We start from the raw sequence: 18,168 nt of genomic DNA on the forward strand, positions 1-18,168 counted from the left end.
CAGGTGCCATGGTACCTATGGGTGCCATGTCGGGGAACCCTGTGTTACAGCAATCTATTGCAACAATGTACTAATTCCTAGTTTTCATTTTTTTAAAGTAAGTCTCTACCCTTTTTTGAAGAAGACTTGAATTTATACCCCGCCCTTCACCTGGAGTCTCAGAGTGACTTACAATCTCCTTCCCTTCCTCTCCCCACAACAGACACCCTGAGAGGTAGGTGGGGCTGAGAGAGCTCTGAAAGAACTGCTCTTGAGAGAACAACTCTGAAAGAACTTTTGACTGACCCAAGGTCACCCAGCAGCTGCATGTGGAGGAGTGGGGAATCAAACCCAGTTCTCTAGATTAGAGTCCACCACTCTTAACCACTACACCAAACTGTAATGTTTTAAGGAGTTTGTAGAGTTTTAAGGAGAAATGTGCAGCCCGTACCTTTCTCATTACAATTCTACAACCACAAGAGCTATAGACTTAAATGTAAAAAAAATGAAAGCTGGGAACCAGTACTTTTTGCAATAGATCATGATAACATTATAGCAATGTAGCTTCTTTGTTTTTTGCTATCAAAAACCCTGTAGGGTTTTCAAGGCAAGAGACGTTCAGAGGTGATTTGCCATTGCCTGACTCTGCGTAGTAACCCTGGTATTCCTTGGTGGACTCCCATTCAAATACTAACCACAGCTAAGCCTGCTTAGCTTCCGAGATCTGACAAGATCAGGCCCGGCTGTTCAGGTCAAGGTACTATAGCTATTACGAAACAAAAGTCCTCTAGCGGGATCGCTTTGAGAAATGACCATCATGGGGCCTGAGATAAGGAAAGTGGTACCTCTGTGGTTAAAGCCTAAAAAAAATGCACACCTTCCTATCCGCATGATGTCCAGGGGCACTTTGACTACAGTCTTTCCAAAAGGATCATATCAAGCCAGGTTTGGAAAAAATCAGAGCAAAGAAATCGAAAACAGAGTGAATAGCGAATGACGTCATATGGATGTCCCTGCAAAGAGCACTGCTTAAATTAAGCCAAGATAGAGAATAATATCCAAGTAGAAACAGGTTTGCATATACATTAGTAAGCAACCTGGTTCAGTATCAGTGGTAGAGCAAGCAGGAAGTTACTAATCTAGCCTTTAACCTGAGCAGTCTACTACGGATGGCAGCAGGAGAGGAATATTTTTTTTTACTTCTCCCTCCCTGTGCTCCATGGGAAAAATTTTATTGGGGAAAGAAATTGGAGTCGGGAAGACATTCCTCAACTCACACATCTTCTCAGCCTTATTGAATTTTTCGGTGCCACCCATAGGGTTGCCAACCTCCAGGTGGTAGCTGGAGATCTCCTGCTATTACGAGTCATCTCCAAGTGACAGAGATCAGTTCACCTGGAGACAACGGCTCCAGGTGGACTCTGTGGCATCACACCCCACTGAAGTCCCTCCCTTCCCCCCCAACCCCACCCTTCTCAGGCTCCACCCCCAAAATCTCCAGGTATTTCCCAAGCTGGAGCTGACAACTCTTACCTCTTCAGAGTCCTGCTTGAGGTGTCTTAAAATTAAAATAAGGTATAAATATAAAACAGCAAGCCATAAAAAACAAGCAATGAAAAACAAGTCATTAGATATAAACAGCACAAAAACTATCCACAAAACAGACCTCAGGCCAGAAGCCGACCATTTTAAAAGCTGGTTAAAATAAAACACTAATTAAAAGAGTAAAAAGATGTGTCTTGGCCTGGTGCCTAAAAAACAGTAAAGTACGTGCAAGACCAATCTCAAGGGAGAGGGTATTCCAAGCCACCTCAGAAAATACCCTGTCTCTAGTCGCCACCCACCTCACCTCTGACGACAAGGGCACCCAGACCAAGAGAGGCAGATCTTTTCTGGCAGGTTAGATATTTATTTATTTATTTATTTATATAATTTATATTCTTTCTGTCCTCATCAGGGCCACCAAGGGCAGGAAGGAGGAATCATTGGACAAAAAAGTCTTCACAAGCTGGCAGCTGGCAGCAACTGAAGAGGACCAGCTTTGCACGCAAGGTCAACTATTGCAATACTAATATTAATCTATATAGGACCAAATGAAAATTATGCTGAAAAGGAAGGGGAAAAGGGAAATTTTCATTATCAATTTCTCCCTTCCTTTTCAGCATAATTTTCACTTGCCTATGTACAACAGTGCAGTATTTCAGAAACTTCTATTAAAGTTACTTTGCACAGAAATGGTCAGAGATCGTATAGGCCAGGTGTGTCAAACATAAGGCCCGGGGGCCAGAATCAACCCATCCAGGGCTCTTATGTGGCCCCTTAGCAACTAGTGCAAGGGAGGGAACAGGAGACTGCTCAGGGAGGCGTGGGCAGAGCCACTCCGGTTGTGGCTTCAGCGTGGCAGAACAACCTCGTCTGCAGCAGTCAAGCAGCATGGGAGAAATCTGCCCAGTGCTGCACCACTGGCTCTCCAGTCCGTCCATGTGGGTTTTCCCCTACACCCCTTCCCAGTCCTTGGGGTCTTGCAGTGAGGATACACCAACTCGAAGCTACAAGCTGTTGTCCAGTACCTGGCATTACGTTTATGGCACACATGGCCCGGCCTGACAAGGTGACATTTATGTCAGACCTGGCCAGGAGAAGAAGAAGAGGAGGAGGAGGAGGAGGAGGAGGAGGAAGAGGAGGAGGAGATTGGATTTATACCCTGCCCTTCACTACCCGAAGGAGTCTCAGAGCGGCTTACAATCTCCCTTTCCTTTCCCTCCCCACAAAAGACACCCTGTGTGGTAGGTGGGGCTGAGAGAACTCTTTTGAGAACTGCCCATGAGAAAACAGCTCTAAGAGAACTTGTAACTGACCCTAGGTCACACCAGTAGTTGCATGTGGAGGAGTGGGGAATCAAACCCACACCAGACTGGTATAGGATATGGCAGGATATAGGGAAGGAGTTCAAAATGACATTATCATACTATGCAACAGACATTTGGTCATCATGGAACTACTTATGTTAGCAAGAAAGATTTACAAACAACTACAAAACTACGTACATGTCACAATATTCCAAACTCTAAGACTGAATGACCATTTGCCAGAGATTATAACACTCCAGGATTATTCTTGTCCATTGTTACTGTGGAAGAAATTACTTATACCACCAGACACTTCTACGTAGATTAATCTAATGAGATAAATTCCATGGGTTTATGTAATGGCGTGTCTAATTAGGAGGCAAGGGTGTTGGGAAAATGGCTAAGGGAGCAATCCTAGGTGGGTCTGCTTGGAAGTAAGTCCCATTTTATTCAATGGTGCAACCTAACATTTTATTCAATGGTGCAACCTAACAGTGCAGTCTTATGCAGAGTTACACCCTTTTAAGTCCACTGACTTCAGTGGACTTAAAGGATATACCTCTGCTTAGGACTGCACTGTATGTTTGGATTCAATTTTCCTGTTGTGAATCTAGTCATCACCTTCTGGGGGTGGGGTTGGGGGGAGGGGAGGTTACTGTTCACTAAATAAGCTCTATGAGCTTCTAACCTCGGGACATGCATCCCCGGAACCTTATTTCACCTTCAATCCGGAATACTATAAAGTGTTTGGGGCTCTTCCCCCTTTTGGTAAGGAATCTTTGGAAGGGAGCACTTTTCCTCCAACTCCAATTAAGCATCCTGCCAGAAATCTGACCAAGGTCTATTTCACAATATATTTCTCCAAGCAGAACCTTAGGATTTCCTTGGATTCTTTTGAAAGGGACAGAGTCAGCTTCCAGCACCAGGCTGATGGTTGGCGGATATGAAACAGCTATGAGAGAGCAAACATCACAGAATCCAACAGGACATACATATCACTTCCCTCACACAGTACCTTTCAACGGCATCAGTTCCTGTTTCATGTATCATTCATCAAGTGATGAGAAATCAAGTAATGTTCACACATGTGCATAAAGTAACGCTGCTGGTGAAGCGAAGACAAATGTGTCTGTCTGAAAATTTTACTGTCTTATTTTGGTGGTGCCATCATCTGTTGAGAACATATGCATGACAGTTCCTGGCAGACACTTCTAACAGGTATGTTTCTTTGATGGTAATATTAGTCTCCATGGCAGAAAACATAAGAATATGATTTGGTTCACAGAGCAGGTGAAATGGTTCCTTTTTGGATCAAATTGTTTAAAAATATCACGTGCTTCCTTAAAAAAGCAAAGAGCCTAAAGAACCAGAGGTAAGTCTATCTTAACACAACCTTATGTGAACTTCTTTGTTCTGAAGCCCAACAGGATCATTCAGGAAACCCTAAGTCTGGGCATGTAACAAATTCTATTCAAGTTTTTTGTTTGTTTGATCAGGTACACTTCCAGAAGCAAACACATCAAAAGCATGCAATTTTTAAATTGAGAATTCAGAGCAATAAAAGTCACCTGACATCCTGTAATATCAGTTAGCTATCTGATCCTTCATCTTGTGGGTCCAATATAGCTACATATCATTTATCCTTGAGTTCTTTTTGTGATAATTTTTTTCTTTCCAAAGCAGTATTGTGTAGAGGTAGAGATAATACAGTGGTAGACTTTGCACACAGAAGGCCTTGGGTTCAGTTCCTAGTATTTTCACAGACAAGGATTAGAGGGCTGAGAAAACCTCACCCTCTGCCTTAGGCCTTGCATCATTACTGTACATCAGGGACCCCCAATCTTGTTGGACCTGAGGACACCACAACAATTTGGCTATTGTGGGGCTCAGTCCAATCACACACTGTTGGGAGGTTTCAAGCCAAGGATCTTCCTATCATGGAGCCAGCTGTTCCCAAATGGGTGGACAAAAAGATGTGCAGTTTCAGTGGGGAAGAGGAAGTGAGAGAAATCGCCCTTCCTGCCTCTACTGCAAGCAGAGCCTCTTCTGATGACTGAAGGGGTTTATATGATTCGATCCAGGAATTCTAAATCTCAGGTTAATCCTAATTTAACCTCCTGGTTTCTGAAAAGGGGGTACTAATTTGCTCAGGCACCAGCAACTGGACATCGTAAGGAACTGTAGCTTGATTCAAGGTTTCCTGAACTCAAAAGCCTTCAATCACATTTTGCATGTTACGGGAGGAGGCAGAGAGGAGTGAAGTGTGTGTCTCAACATGGCTACAAACGACTTCTGGTTTAAGCGTTTCACCGCTCGGACGAGTGCCATCTCGCTCTGACAGAGACGTGCCGAGACCCGGCTGACAGGAGGGGTCCGAGTTCGTCCCGGACCTCTCCAGGGTCTCTGTAGGAGACCCCCAGCCTGGGGAGCTGAGGAGAGCCTCTTCCAAGGCGACGGCCAAGGAATTGAGGCTCACCTTCTTCCCCGAAAGGTACCATTGCTGCGGAGCCAGTATGGCACCCAGAGACGACTGTCAGAGCAAGCTACCACGATCAAACTTCTAATAATGCTTCCAAAAGATCTCCAAGGTTCCAAACTGTGAGTTAAGCAAAGCTCAGGTGAAAAAAGCAAACTGAACCTTGGTAGTAATTGGAAGCGCCTAAGTTTGAAGTGCTGGGGGAGAGGAACTCAAGCACCCCCCCCTTTGAGTAAACTTTAAAAATAGTTTTAAATGGGAAATAAAAAGACTGTGAGCTAAAATAAATGCATAAGAAGTTAAGTGAATGCAAAAACTGCTAAAGTATACAAAGCGGGACTAAATCGCACAACTTTTGTCTTGTTTTGGAAAACTTATTTCTTGTTGATATTATGGCTGGGAGAGAACGGAGGGCGCCGGAGAAAAAACTGGTGACCGGAAATAACATACCAACGACTCCCTCCCAGAACCAGGAAGTAACTACAGACTTTTCTTCACTGTTAGCAAATGCACTGCACCCCCTAATGGATCAGATGACTAACCTCAACACTAAGCTGGACAATGTCCAAAAACAACTGAATCAAATGGATAAAAGAACCTCAGCAACTGAGAAAACGTTGAAAAAGATGGAAAAACAGACTGAAAGCATTAACAAAAGAGTGGATAAAGCAGAGAAGGAAAGATCCTTTGATAAAACGCAACTAATACAGCTCCAGCTGGAAAGATCCATGTACGTTCTACGTTTCCATGGGATCCCCGAAGAGAAGAAAGATGATTTAAAAGAACTTTTGGCTGCCACCTCGGTCCCATTAATGGATTACAAACAAGAAGATTTAATAAAAGAGATGGATGTGGCTTATAAGACTTATCCGGACTTTATAAAGAAAAACAAACTCCCAGGAGAAACCTATCTAAAATTCACGAAACGATCTACGAGAGAACTGATGCGAAAGTCAACAATGGGAAAATCCTTAAAAATCAAGAATGAAGATGTAAAATTTTTGAAAGACATCAATTTCGAAGTTAGAAAATGGAGGAAACTACAGGATGCTTACTCTCACTCTACAAAAAAAGGGAATGCCATACAGATGGTTATTCCCGGAAGGGCTGAGCTTCAATTATCAGGACAAAAAATATAAAATTGACTCTGTTCCAAAAGCAGAAAAAATTATGGATCAAATGTTCAATACAAAAAAGAAGCAGAAGGAAAAGAATTTAAAACCAGATGAGGAGGAGGAAGAAGAAGAATCCTATTCACAGGATTCAACAAGCCAAAATTCCTCATTATCAGAATCATCTGGATCGGAGAAAGGAGAGGCTGCCGCCAAACTCCAGAAAATGAAGAAACGCAAGAAGAAAAGACTCTAGAACTAAGACCAATAGCACTAAAGGCAGTAATTGTGTTAAGGTATTAAATGTGCACTATCATAATTGAACCAAATCTTGATATAACGTGCAATATTAGGTTGAAAAGTATGATTTTTTAAACTATTCAGATCGTGACTTGTATTAGACTTCTCCCTTCCCTCAAATCCAGTAGATGAAATAGATTAGAATGGTAGTATTTCTTCCCCTATCAAGTAGATATATGTATTAGATATTTACCCATCACCCATAGTATTAGTGTTAGGGTATTAGTATCCTTTCCCCCATCCCATAATTGTAGTGTGTAGAAAATGCAAAAAAATAAAAATTCCCCTTTGGGGGGCCAAAAAAACACACACAAAAACATGGCTACAAACGATGTTCATGCCTGTCAGACAAACATCTGTTTGCTGTGACATATGAAGGCCGTTTGTTACTGTGTAAATTAAGTTCTTTCCTTAGCAAGTTCATCAATTGTGACTGTGAGTTTTGTTTAGAATGTCATTGTATGAGTATTATGTGCACACAGAGGGCAATGCTGCTGGCCTTATTAGTGAAAAGCGACATAACTCCTGCTTCCTAACATTTTATTATCTTCTACAAAAAATTTGCTTTTTTCTTGTCTTTGATATCCTAGTGGCGAAGTGTTTCTCCACTGTAGTACTTGTGAAGGGGTTAAGAACATAATAGAAGCCAGTGTTGGATCAGGCCAATGGCCCATCCAGTCCAACACTCTGTCACACAGTGGCCAAAAATACCAGGTGCCATCAGGAGGTCCACCAGTGGGGCCAGGACAGTAGGAGCCCTCACACTATTGGCCCCCTGCAAGCACCAAGAATACAGAGCATCACTTGCCCTGGAGTCCCTATCTATACCTTGTGGTTCTGAAGGCCAACGGGATCATTCAGGTAACCCTAAGTCTGGGCATGTAACAAATTCTATTCATGTGGAAAGTGCATACTTTCTTTCTGAAAAATATCAATACCAGCAAGACTATCAATTCCCTTGCAATTATCCCCTACCATTTCATTGTTCTATTTTTAAACATTTTATATTTTTTTGGCTGTTTAAAAATGATAAATTATTATCCCCTGCAACACGTCTACTCTAGCTATCTCCCCTACAGCATGTCTACCCCATTCACTTCCATTATATTTGATGGAATGTAGCACTACTGGTTTTTATCAACCAACACAGAGGGCTAAAGAGAAAGTGTCTGGAAAGACCTGAGTGAACTAAACATTTGGAGGCAGTTTAAGCAAAAATACTTACATTTGTCTAACTCTAGCATACACAGCCTTGCCCCAAAATTGGGAGGGGGGAATAATTCAACCCAGAAGATACTACATGCTCAGTTATACTTACAATTCTTCTAGAAAGCGCAAGTGATGGAAGTCACCAGGAAGCAACTCGCTGATGTTATTCATGCTCAAATCCCTGAAAGACAAAAAATAACAGAAACTGTAACACTTGCAATGTAGGTCCTATGCTAATTAAACGTCTATGCTGTGTAAGGAGAATGAACCATATTCGATTAAAGCTTAACAGGTTAGACCCACATGCTGAAGGCACTGGAGGAAAGCACTACCATTAGGCAGAGATCCATGGATTCTGACTCAGCAGTTTCAGTCTGGCCTTCAAAAATAATTTTAAAAAACACTGACATATCCCATATAAACCCATACAAAAAGAAGTGCCCTCCCCGCCTCCCTCCCCCTCCCCACCCCCAAGCGCTGGCACAGGTTAGGATGCTAACTAAATCTGCAGCCACTTTTAATGCTCCCATTATGGAGAATCACAGCTCCCCTCTATTTACCTTTAATTCATATGATAAATCATACTCTGGCTTATGCCGTGCACACTTCAGAGCCTTCACCCAAAGAGCCAAGGGAGAGAACTAACGTTGTGACATTTGCCTAACACCACACTGCCTAGGACACAGATGCTAAAGGCAAGACCCTGCTCCCTTAATATGAGGTGCAAGGACAAGGCACTGCACACAGATAATCAGAGAAGGAAGGTCAACCCCCACCTGGAACTGCCACAACCATTGCCCCCATCCCCTTGTGCCCCGTGTGTTGTGTTCCATCCCTTCTGTGTTGTGTCCCAATAACACTTAGCTTCCACAACTGTGGCTAGCAATACATAACTACAGAGTTGAAAAGGGAGACTGGCAGATCTGGACATGCCAGTAACATGCTGTCAGCACAATCCTGTGTTGGGGTGACCCCCCCCCTCCACTGTGTGTGGGGATACAGTGTGTCTAGAATCACTACAAACCACCTCACGGATCTGCGTCTCTGCAGGCGAAACACCCATGGTGAACATTGCTTAGTGGGAACACAGCCCCATGGAGCAGCCTCAGCAGACAGCGCAGACATGGTTCCATTGCATCTCCCCACAAGAGATGGGTAACAGTGGGCTTCATGCATATGCAATATCCCTCAGTTGGAAAGAGGGGTGCAGATTATAACTGAGCACCACATGCAGTCGCATGCTCTTTCCTGTCAGTACTTATTACTACTCTTGTGTCTCTTTAGTCTCTCTGCAAGTAGCCTTCTTGGCTAGGAAGGGTGCCATTCTCAGTACGATCCCAAGTACCTGCTGAGCTTATGGCATGATCAACAGCAGCATCTATGTGACGTTAGGGGGCCATTGCCACTTTGGAAGCCAGCAGTTGGCTGTGCCAATATGTGTCATGGGGATATCACTGGCATACTCTTCCATAATCAGTGGACGTTGGCAGAATTGCTAGGGATGCTAGTGCCATCACCATCACTATGCTGACTGTGGATGTTTTCTGTCAGTTTCCCCCCCTGTGTGGAACAGGCAAAGGATGCCGATCGGTGCTGTGCCAGCACCATGTTGGCATGGGTGCACTGCTGCCATCAGGGTCTTAGGAGGGAGCTGTTCCTTAATACACTTCCTTAATATCTTGTAAACTTGCAAGAGAACTCCTCATTTCTGTATGCCATAAGAATTCCAAACCTGTATACACTGGAAAACTAAGACAAAATTCCTGGAAACGTATGATTCAGGCTTCATAACTCATCTGTCCCTCAAGGGGTACCTTAAGTCAAGTGCTTTGATGTCCCTCTCCTCTCATAAATAGGATCTTGTTTCATTTGCTTTTTGTTAGAATCCTTTTTTGCTTAAAAGGCAGAACAATGCTATGTTCTGATATTCCCCAATACCATATAAAGTCCACATAAAGTTTTATTTCTCAACTGTGTATTTATTAAATCTTAGGATACCAAGAGCTTCAGGGTAGCTTCTAATGTACACTTGCCACATTAGAGGCTGAATCTCTGTGTACTTTGCACCTTTGTTTCTGATTAATTGTACTAACATGAGGCCATTTGACATGCAACACTTAAAAAGTGCAAATGAACCTCACTTGTACAATGTGTGGGTGAAACGATGTTACTGCATGATTCGTGATCAAATCTTCTGTGAATTTTTAAGTGTTAATTGCAGCTGGTGGTGGTGGTGGATTGGGTTTGGGTGTGAATGAGGAATGGTTAACTCTCCCCATCTTGACTACTTTTCTGATGCAAATTGCCTCCTCTCAGATGCCTGGTTGCCCAACAGGGTAAACAGATAGGTACCCATTTGGTACTGGTCTGCTTACATGTATGATTGATAGCAGTTCTGGGAGGGCTATTTACTAGGAAAACAGTGTGTGGAGAAAGAGCTAACTCCTTTCCCCCATCCAACTTTCCCTGTTGCAGATCCTTTGATGGGTCTTCTGCTATCACACATACTTTGGCCTCCAAATAGAAAGAAAAAGAAAAATTCTAGCCAACATATATTCTAGCCAACATGGGACTTGCTTTTGTGGTACAGGTCAATTTAAGTCTTGTGTGGTAAAATGCATTAAGACTAACAAACCACGACTTCTTGTTTTGGCGAAACGATGGCGGACATGTCTCTCGGGTGCTCCAAGGACACGATCCATGAACCAGCGGATTGAGAGGGGGCGCAATCATATGTGTCTCCCGGGGGCCCTTGCGAAGGGCTCCTAGTCATGGGGCGCTGAGGGTCGCCTCTCCGCCGGCACATTGCCAGGGCATCGAGGCGTCCCAATGCCCAACGGTCTCACCGCTGTGTTCCCACCACGGGACAAGTGACGCACACCGGGACAAGCAAGTGAAGGGCGAGCGGAATACGCGTATGAAAAGCGAGATCTACCAGATCGACATTAACAGTGAGTCCGGTTGAAACAAGCAACAGAAAATCTGCTGAAAGTCTCCCTTGAACTAAGCAAGGGGGTACCCCCCACACACAGAAACAATATGGACTTTAAGCATGATTGTTTAAGGGGGACAGAAATAAAAGCGATATGGGACTACAGTAAGGAACTTACAAGAGATTTCCAAGAGGTCTGCAGACTTTAGAGACTTTTGGCAAAATTGAGCAAATGTAAACATCCTCAAAGATGTCGAATAAAAAGTCAAAGAAAGATAAGCCTCTGAAACTCAAGCCTTCTTCAGGAAGTGCTAGCCCAGCAAGTGCGGTCACCAGACACAACCATAGACTTTTCAAAGATGTTAATAGAAGCATTGCGACTCCTGCTGGAGCAAATGATGATGCTCAATGAAAACTTTGCCACACAACAGCAACAACTAAACAAGAATGTTAAAAAAACAGAGCAAACAGCAGAGAATTTGAAGGAAGTGGATGCCAACACTAAGAAGCTTAAAAAACAAATGCAGGAGATGGAAAAAAAGAGGAACTCTGATGAAGCGCAACTTTTACAACTTCAAATGGAAAAAGCAAGCTACATTCTGAGATTCCAGGGGATTCCTGAGATTAAAGGGGAGAATCTCAAACAGACTTTGGCTGATGTTTTGGGGCCGGTAGCAGATTTAAAAGCGGATTTCCTTATAAGCGAGATGGATGTGATCTATAGGTCATATTCAGAATTTATAAAGAAAAATAATCTACCTGCGGAAGTGGTGGTGAGATTCTCCAGAAGACAAGTGAGGGATCAGATCCTAAAGGGAACAAGTGGAACTATCCTTAAAATCAATGGTAAAGAGATAAAAGTCTTAAAAGATATTCCCTTTGAAATATGGAAAAAGAGGAATAAATACAGAGACTTGGCGGTGTATCTTCAAAAGAATAGCATCTCTTACAAATGGATTTTACCTAAAGGACTACTCTTCAAATTTAAAGACAAGAAAGAAAAAATTGACTCTGTTATGAAAGCACAAGAGTTTTTGTGACAACAAAAGGAACCAGCAAGAGAAGAAGATGAAGAAAAGGTAAGTGGCAAAGAATCACTTGCTGGAGAGGACTTGGACTTGGAATTACGGGTGGCGGCCCCCAAAGAAGGATATAAATTGAGGGAAAGAAGATATAAAAAGTGAGTTGCTGATTATCTCTGAAGTCTGTTTAAATCTTTTTATTAACTTGTCTTTTGTATTGAGCCTTGCCAAGTCAAATTATCTGGGCTTGACATATGTAAGCAAGAAATATTAATTCACTGGCGATGCAATTTAACCATATATACTAGAAGCTATTATATTGTAACAAGTACAGTACCTTCACCTTTTGGGGTTTTAGTAGTTTTGCTATACTTTCTCCCATAGTTTGTAACTTTCCCATCCTTTTTCTTATTTGTAGTTTTGGGAAAAAAAATTAAAAAAAAAGACTAACAAACCACGGAAAGAAAAAAACCTATGAACATGAAATCCTTTGGGTCATTGCATAAAGGAAATTTTCAGAGGGCTGTCATGTTGGTCTGCAGCAGAAAAGCTAGATATGAGTCCAGTAGCACCTTAAAGACTAACAAGATTTTCAAGGTATAAGCTTTCCAGAGTCAAAACTTGTATCTGATGAAGGCAGCTTTGAATCTTGAAAGCCTGAAAAACTGGATAAAGGTAATATGTCTATTACGCGGCGTGGTGGAGCCTGTGGGACAGAACCGGAGCTGCAGCTGGCGTGTTGCCAAGCACCGGGTGAAGCCGACCGGAAGGAGGAGCGGATTAAAGACCTGTTCCGGGCGCCAGGAAGTGAAGCGCCGAAGAGCTGCCAGGAACTGAGCAACAGCCGAGCCGAGCCAGGAACTGAACAACAACTAAGCCCGCGGCTGGGGTGCTGGTAGGCTATCACCTCCCATACAAATAATGTGGCCCTAGTTAGGTTGAATAATTGTGTAAACCGCTCAGAGACCCTTCGGGGTCAGAGCGATAGAAGTCGAAAATTAAATAAATAAATAAAAAATAAACCCACCCTCACTCCAACCAACTTTATAAATAATTCAGGATGCAACTTTATAAACTGTATGTATCTAATGCAATGGGGGAAGGAGAGGAAAAAAACTGAGGAAAGGTAATTAAAATGTGGGGTTCACAGATGAAAGGAACCAACAAAGTTTTATTCTGGGTATAAACTGAGTAAGTGTGCATGCACATGTAAGCTTATACCCAGAATAAAAATTTGTTGATCTTAAAGGTACCACCGGACTCAAACTTTGTTCTACTACTTCAGACCAACATGGCTACCTAGCTGAATTAATTTGTATTATGTAGTGTAAAGGAGTTTTAAAAATCTCCCAGAGCTCCAAGGGCTTCTATGATGAACCCCTGTATCTCCCCAACTGTCTGGCAGATTTTCCTCGCCAAATCTTCAGTTCCCCTCAGTGACTGAGTTGCCCTACAGTAGTATGTATATATTCTTTGTCATAAAAGACTTGACTGTCCCACCCTATGTTTAGATATTTAATTTAGGCTTTTTCTCAGCTCAGGAACTCTACAAAGGAGCTGTCCAGTTTTTTTAAACCCTTGAGAAATGGCAAATTAACTTTCAAAAACAGAATAAAGATTTTATTAAACAGGCAGGGAATATATGTATAATAGGAATAGTCCAGGTTTTAAGATTGCTGAGGTAAAAAACTTTCTTCTGATATTACAGGTTTTCCTTTAGATAATACAGCTTTTCATTAACTCCTGAGGTGTCTAAGCTTCTGTCCTTTATCACAGACCAAGGTTCTCTTCCCAACCCCTTTCACTGGCAGGACGTTATTCTCCTTGTCCCTAAGAAGCAAGAACTTCTTTTACTATTTGGGTTGTCTGGGAGCTCTCTCTGACTACCCAGACCTCCTGCCAAATCCTTCTGCAGTATTCTTTGTCTGTATGTAGCTGTTCTTCTGTAGCTTTTCTAACTTAGAATTTAAAGTTGTCCCTGAGAGCAGTTTTAATATATTTAGACAATGGAGTTTATCTTCTTTCTGTAGAAGTACTTTTCTGACTATTGTCTATCAGAAAACACTGACACCCAAATGTCTCTTCCCTCAGAAACCAAACCCTCTGGCTACTGATTCAGACGTTAGTTTTCAGATAACCTAAAGGCGAAAGATCAATTTGCAAAATACCCAGCTGCAAAAGACCTCTTTCCCCTCCAGATCAGCTGTTTTATTTTCTCTCTCAGCTGATGCCGGCCAATCAGAGAGCAGAGCAGCCAATCACCTGAGCTCTTCTCTCCAGGGAAGATTAATTCTTGAACTCCCTGACTCTCTAATACAAGCAGCATTTCAAAAAGCCTGCTTTTTTTGTGCTATCATGGTGCTATCATATCCATCACAACTTCATATCCCATAAATCATTGCTCATGTTACACAGAAAGTTGAAGAAACAATAGCAATAAACAATAGATAGTCTGTTCTTTCAGACAGTTTGGAATTAGAATTCAATGATGGAAGGTATGATGGAAGGTACCATAAACTTAATTCCCTGGGAGCCTACTGCAAATGTTCAAACTGCTACCGACTAAAAAATAATGTGGAATCATCAGAGAATTTTTGAGGTGGATCCCTGAGGTGGTAAGCTTACACCAAATGCATTTAATTACCTTTCTAAACAAAGATATATCACTGATGACTGTATTGTTGAGACCGTACTTCAGTCAATAAGTAGAGGTGGATCAACAGCAAACAGAACAGAGAATCAACCTGTCAGGGTTCAATAGTTAGATCACACTACACAGTTCTTTATAAGAAGTATTCTGTTTATTGGTAGTTCATAACTATGACATGTGAACTTCTTTTGTCAGAAATGGCCCAAAGCAGCAGGGCACCCTGAATTATAGTAGTTTCAAAACACCCCCCGTTACAACCATGGTTATCTGTATAGCAGGGCTTTAACAGAAATCTAAGAAATGAGCAAGCTTCTGTACATGGTAAGCTCGTCATGACCTGGCAATAGGTAAAAATGGAAGCTGAACCAGCATAATGACAAGGTGGTAAACCTCCCATTACAATGTAGCTAATTAGCATCAGTCAAAAAGTAATGGTTGCCCAAATGCTGACTAAGAGTATCTGGTAAAGAATAACATTTTTGTTCAGGTACAAGTCACTCCCACCATCTGACCTGAAAATTACCCTCACATCTTTTATTTGATTAAAGATTTTTTATTATTTTCCAAAATAAGTTCTACAAAGCAGTTTTCAAACGTAGAAATACAATACCAATACCAAGGATTCCAAATGATACTCCAAGATCTAATTAACTTAAACATAACAAAGAATGAAAGCTTCACCTAATAAAGTCTACAAAAAGGTGTTACATTGCGATCCATTTGTGAAAGTGAACGTTTGTAGGTAAAATATCATGTGCTGTAAGATATGAAAAGATTGGAAACCATGTAGCTTCAAATTTGGAGTAGGAAGACTGTGAGGTTTGGGCTCTATGTATCTTATCAGTGATCTTTGCCATCACAAAGTGTTCTCAGACTTTTTCATGCCATACCATTAACGTCGGAGGTGCTGTAGACTTCCAACACGAAGCAATAGTTAGGCGAGCCGTGGCCAGGAGTAAGGAAATTATTTCCCTCTTCCTAGGATCTATGTCAGATGACCAACGGTTCAGTAGGAAGTCCTCTGGAGTAAGATTAAGGTTAAGCGAAGTTATTTCCATAATCACTGTACGGATCTCTTCCCAGAATTTACTGATTTTAGGACAGACCCCCCCACACCCCTTCCAACAATGTGGATCACTATTTTGATAAAATCCTCACATCTTTTATGAGGTGACAGTTGGCTTTCTTATCATTTGGGAGTCATCAGAGGGCCAGTGTAGACACATTAAATCAAAAAGTGCAAATCAGCAAACAGAGGTACCAAATTTCCTCTTCAAAATGTCCACAATCCACTTTCACAAACTCACAACTAGTTTAGCTACTTGCATGGTGAAGTCCATTCAGTATAGGTGTTTCTTTGCAAGCCTATATACAACTCCTCAGTCCAACTGCTGCCTCATCGGCTTCAGTGGTCTCTGTCAACTCCACTGCCCTCCAGAGGTAAAGGTAAAAGATGTCTACTTCATACAGGCTGGCTCTAGACAAACACTCTAACCAGACTGGAGTGGAATTTTTTAAGAAGTCGTGGAAAAAAGGAAGGAAATGCTGTCTAACACTGCAAATAAATATTCCCAGGGACAGGAGTTCCTAGAACAGGAAAAGAAAGGATGCACCTGAGCAGGTGTGGATTATACAATACTTTACTTCATGTTTGCTAATCTTTTAATCCCATGAGCCTGCCTCATGATTTGTTAGGAACAGTCAGAGATCACAGGCACAGCCCCCCCTCCCCAATGAGTCTACAGTTCCTCCTCCCTCTTCTCTCCTGCACGGTATTCAGACTTCACTCTCCTCACACTGTATGGCAGCTGCCCCACTCCTGCAATTGCTATGGGGTTGCAGTGGCCCATGCTCAACTGCTACCTAAGTATAAGTGGAAACTCACTCTTAACACTTTGTGCAATAATTAGATAAAGAAATAATTCAGTACAGTTATCTGCCCTTAAAACAAAACAATGTAATAGGATTCATTAACCAGACATTTCTAAAACATGCTACCAGGTTCGCTTGTGGACTGACATATCTCTAGCATTTATTATTTTAAAAAAACACCAAAAAAACCAACCCTACATTGTTGCCTTGGGGAACCTACCTGGGTGGAAAGGCAGCATAGAAATGTTTTAAATAAATACATAAAAATAATTTTGGGAGGCCAAAGTATGAAACACAGGTTTGGGGTGAAGGGATGTCAAGTGGCTGATTTTATGGCATGTCTCCTTTTTGGCTCTGTAACGTGTTGCTCTAAATCCTGAATCTAGTCAGCTTTCAAATAGTCTGTGTCAATTATGAAGCTACCTATACGGAATTTACACAAGACTAGAACTTTCCTTCGGTAAAAAGACATTTTTTTAAAGGTTCAATATTTTTAAAGGTCATGAGGCAGTTTGTTCTTCAGTCCCATTAAGTTCAATAAGAACCTACTAAAGACAGGACTTTTGGAGAACATTAATTCATAGGGTCATCCTTAAGTTGGAAACAACTTGACTGCACTTAACACACACACACACACACACACACACAATTGACTCAAAAACTTCCTTTCTTAACAGTTCCTAGCAGTATCTCCTGCACAGGGAGCATATGGTACGTATGCGCAATACAGAAAGCCCCGTCCTTGCAGATAAGCTGTCAGAACATCATAGCAACGATATGCTGCATTTGCAAGTGATGGAAACAAGAAAAACATGCACATTTCTGGGTAACTACCAGCCATTTCAGCCATGGCGATTACCTTCTTTCTTGTAAGTTCAGAGCCCCATGGAACATTCCAAACAGAAAATGCAGATAGTGTGCGCCTAAAAGAGACAGGCAAATATTCATTCAATGACATCTCTCCCAATAGCTGCATCCTACAGGGCAGGAGGTATAGCAACTGGAAGAGCATCTAGGTCAGACCAAGGGCGTAGACTTTCCAATTTCCCGGGGGGGGGGGCTGGGGCTGGGCCAGAGGCATTGCTGCGCTAGGTCCTTAAAAGAACCAAGGCCCAGTGACATCATAGGGAGGAGCCAGTGACGTCACAGGCCATTGTCACTATTTATGGAGGCAGAGCCATGTGGGATTTAGGAAGGGGTTCTCCAGAAATTTAGGGGGACCTGGAAACCCTTGAAAATCCCCTTAGCCAGGCCCAACGGCTCAGAAACAAAGCATGGCATGGGCAAAATCCTCTACATAAAACCCTGGAGAACCACTGCCAGTCTGAGTAGACAATGATGACACTGATGGACTGATGGTAGAGAAATCATGCTTTGTGTGCCAAAGGATAAAGGTTTAAACCGAGGTGGTCTAAGAAAACAGGTGTTGGAAAGGATCTGTCTCTGTCTGAATCTCTAGAGATCACCTGCATCAGAGCAGACCACGTTGAAGTAGATGGACCAATGGCATGAAGACCAGTGTGGATTGAGGAGACCCATGTTCAGATCTACATTTTGCATGGCACTTACTTGGTGATACTGGGACAGTTAGATTTGAGTCCAATAGCAGATTAGAGACCAACAAGAGTTTCAGGGAATAAGTTTCCAAGAGTCAAAGCTCCCTTCATCAGGCTGGGTGATATTGCCATTGTTGTGAGGTCAATATAAGGGAAGGGAGACTGGAGGAAGGGTGGGATAAAGAGGGGATTGACAGACAACATGTGAGCA

General features: G+C 42.3%; 1 protein-coding gene across 1 annotated transcript in view; it reads right to left on the reverse strand.

The window, feature by feature from the left end:
* Nucleotides 1-18,168, reverse strand: part of LGR6 (leucine-rich repeat containing G protein-coupled receptor 6) — a 169,877-nt gene that overhangs the window by 131,326 nt on the left and 20,383 nt on the right. The window contains exon 2 of the mRNA XM_015415603.1: nucleotides 8,035-8,130. Coding sequence (XP_015271089.1) covers nucleotides 8,035-8,130 — 96 coding nt within the window. The remainder of the gene's footprint in view (nucleotides 1-8,034; nucleotides 8,131-18,168) is intronic.

Source organism: Gekko japonicus, unplaced genomic scaffold, assembly GCF_001447785.1.
Source record: "Gekko japonicus isolate JY-2015 unplaced genomic scaffold, Gekko_japonicus_V1.1 scaffold2640, whole genome shotgun sequence".
Lineage (NCBI taxonomy): Eukaryota > Metazoa > Chordata > Lepidosauria > Squamata > Gekkonidae > Gekko > Gekko japonicus.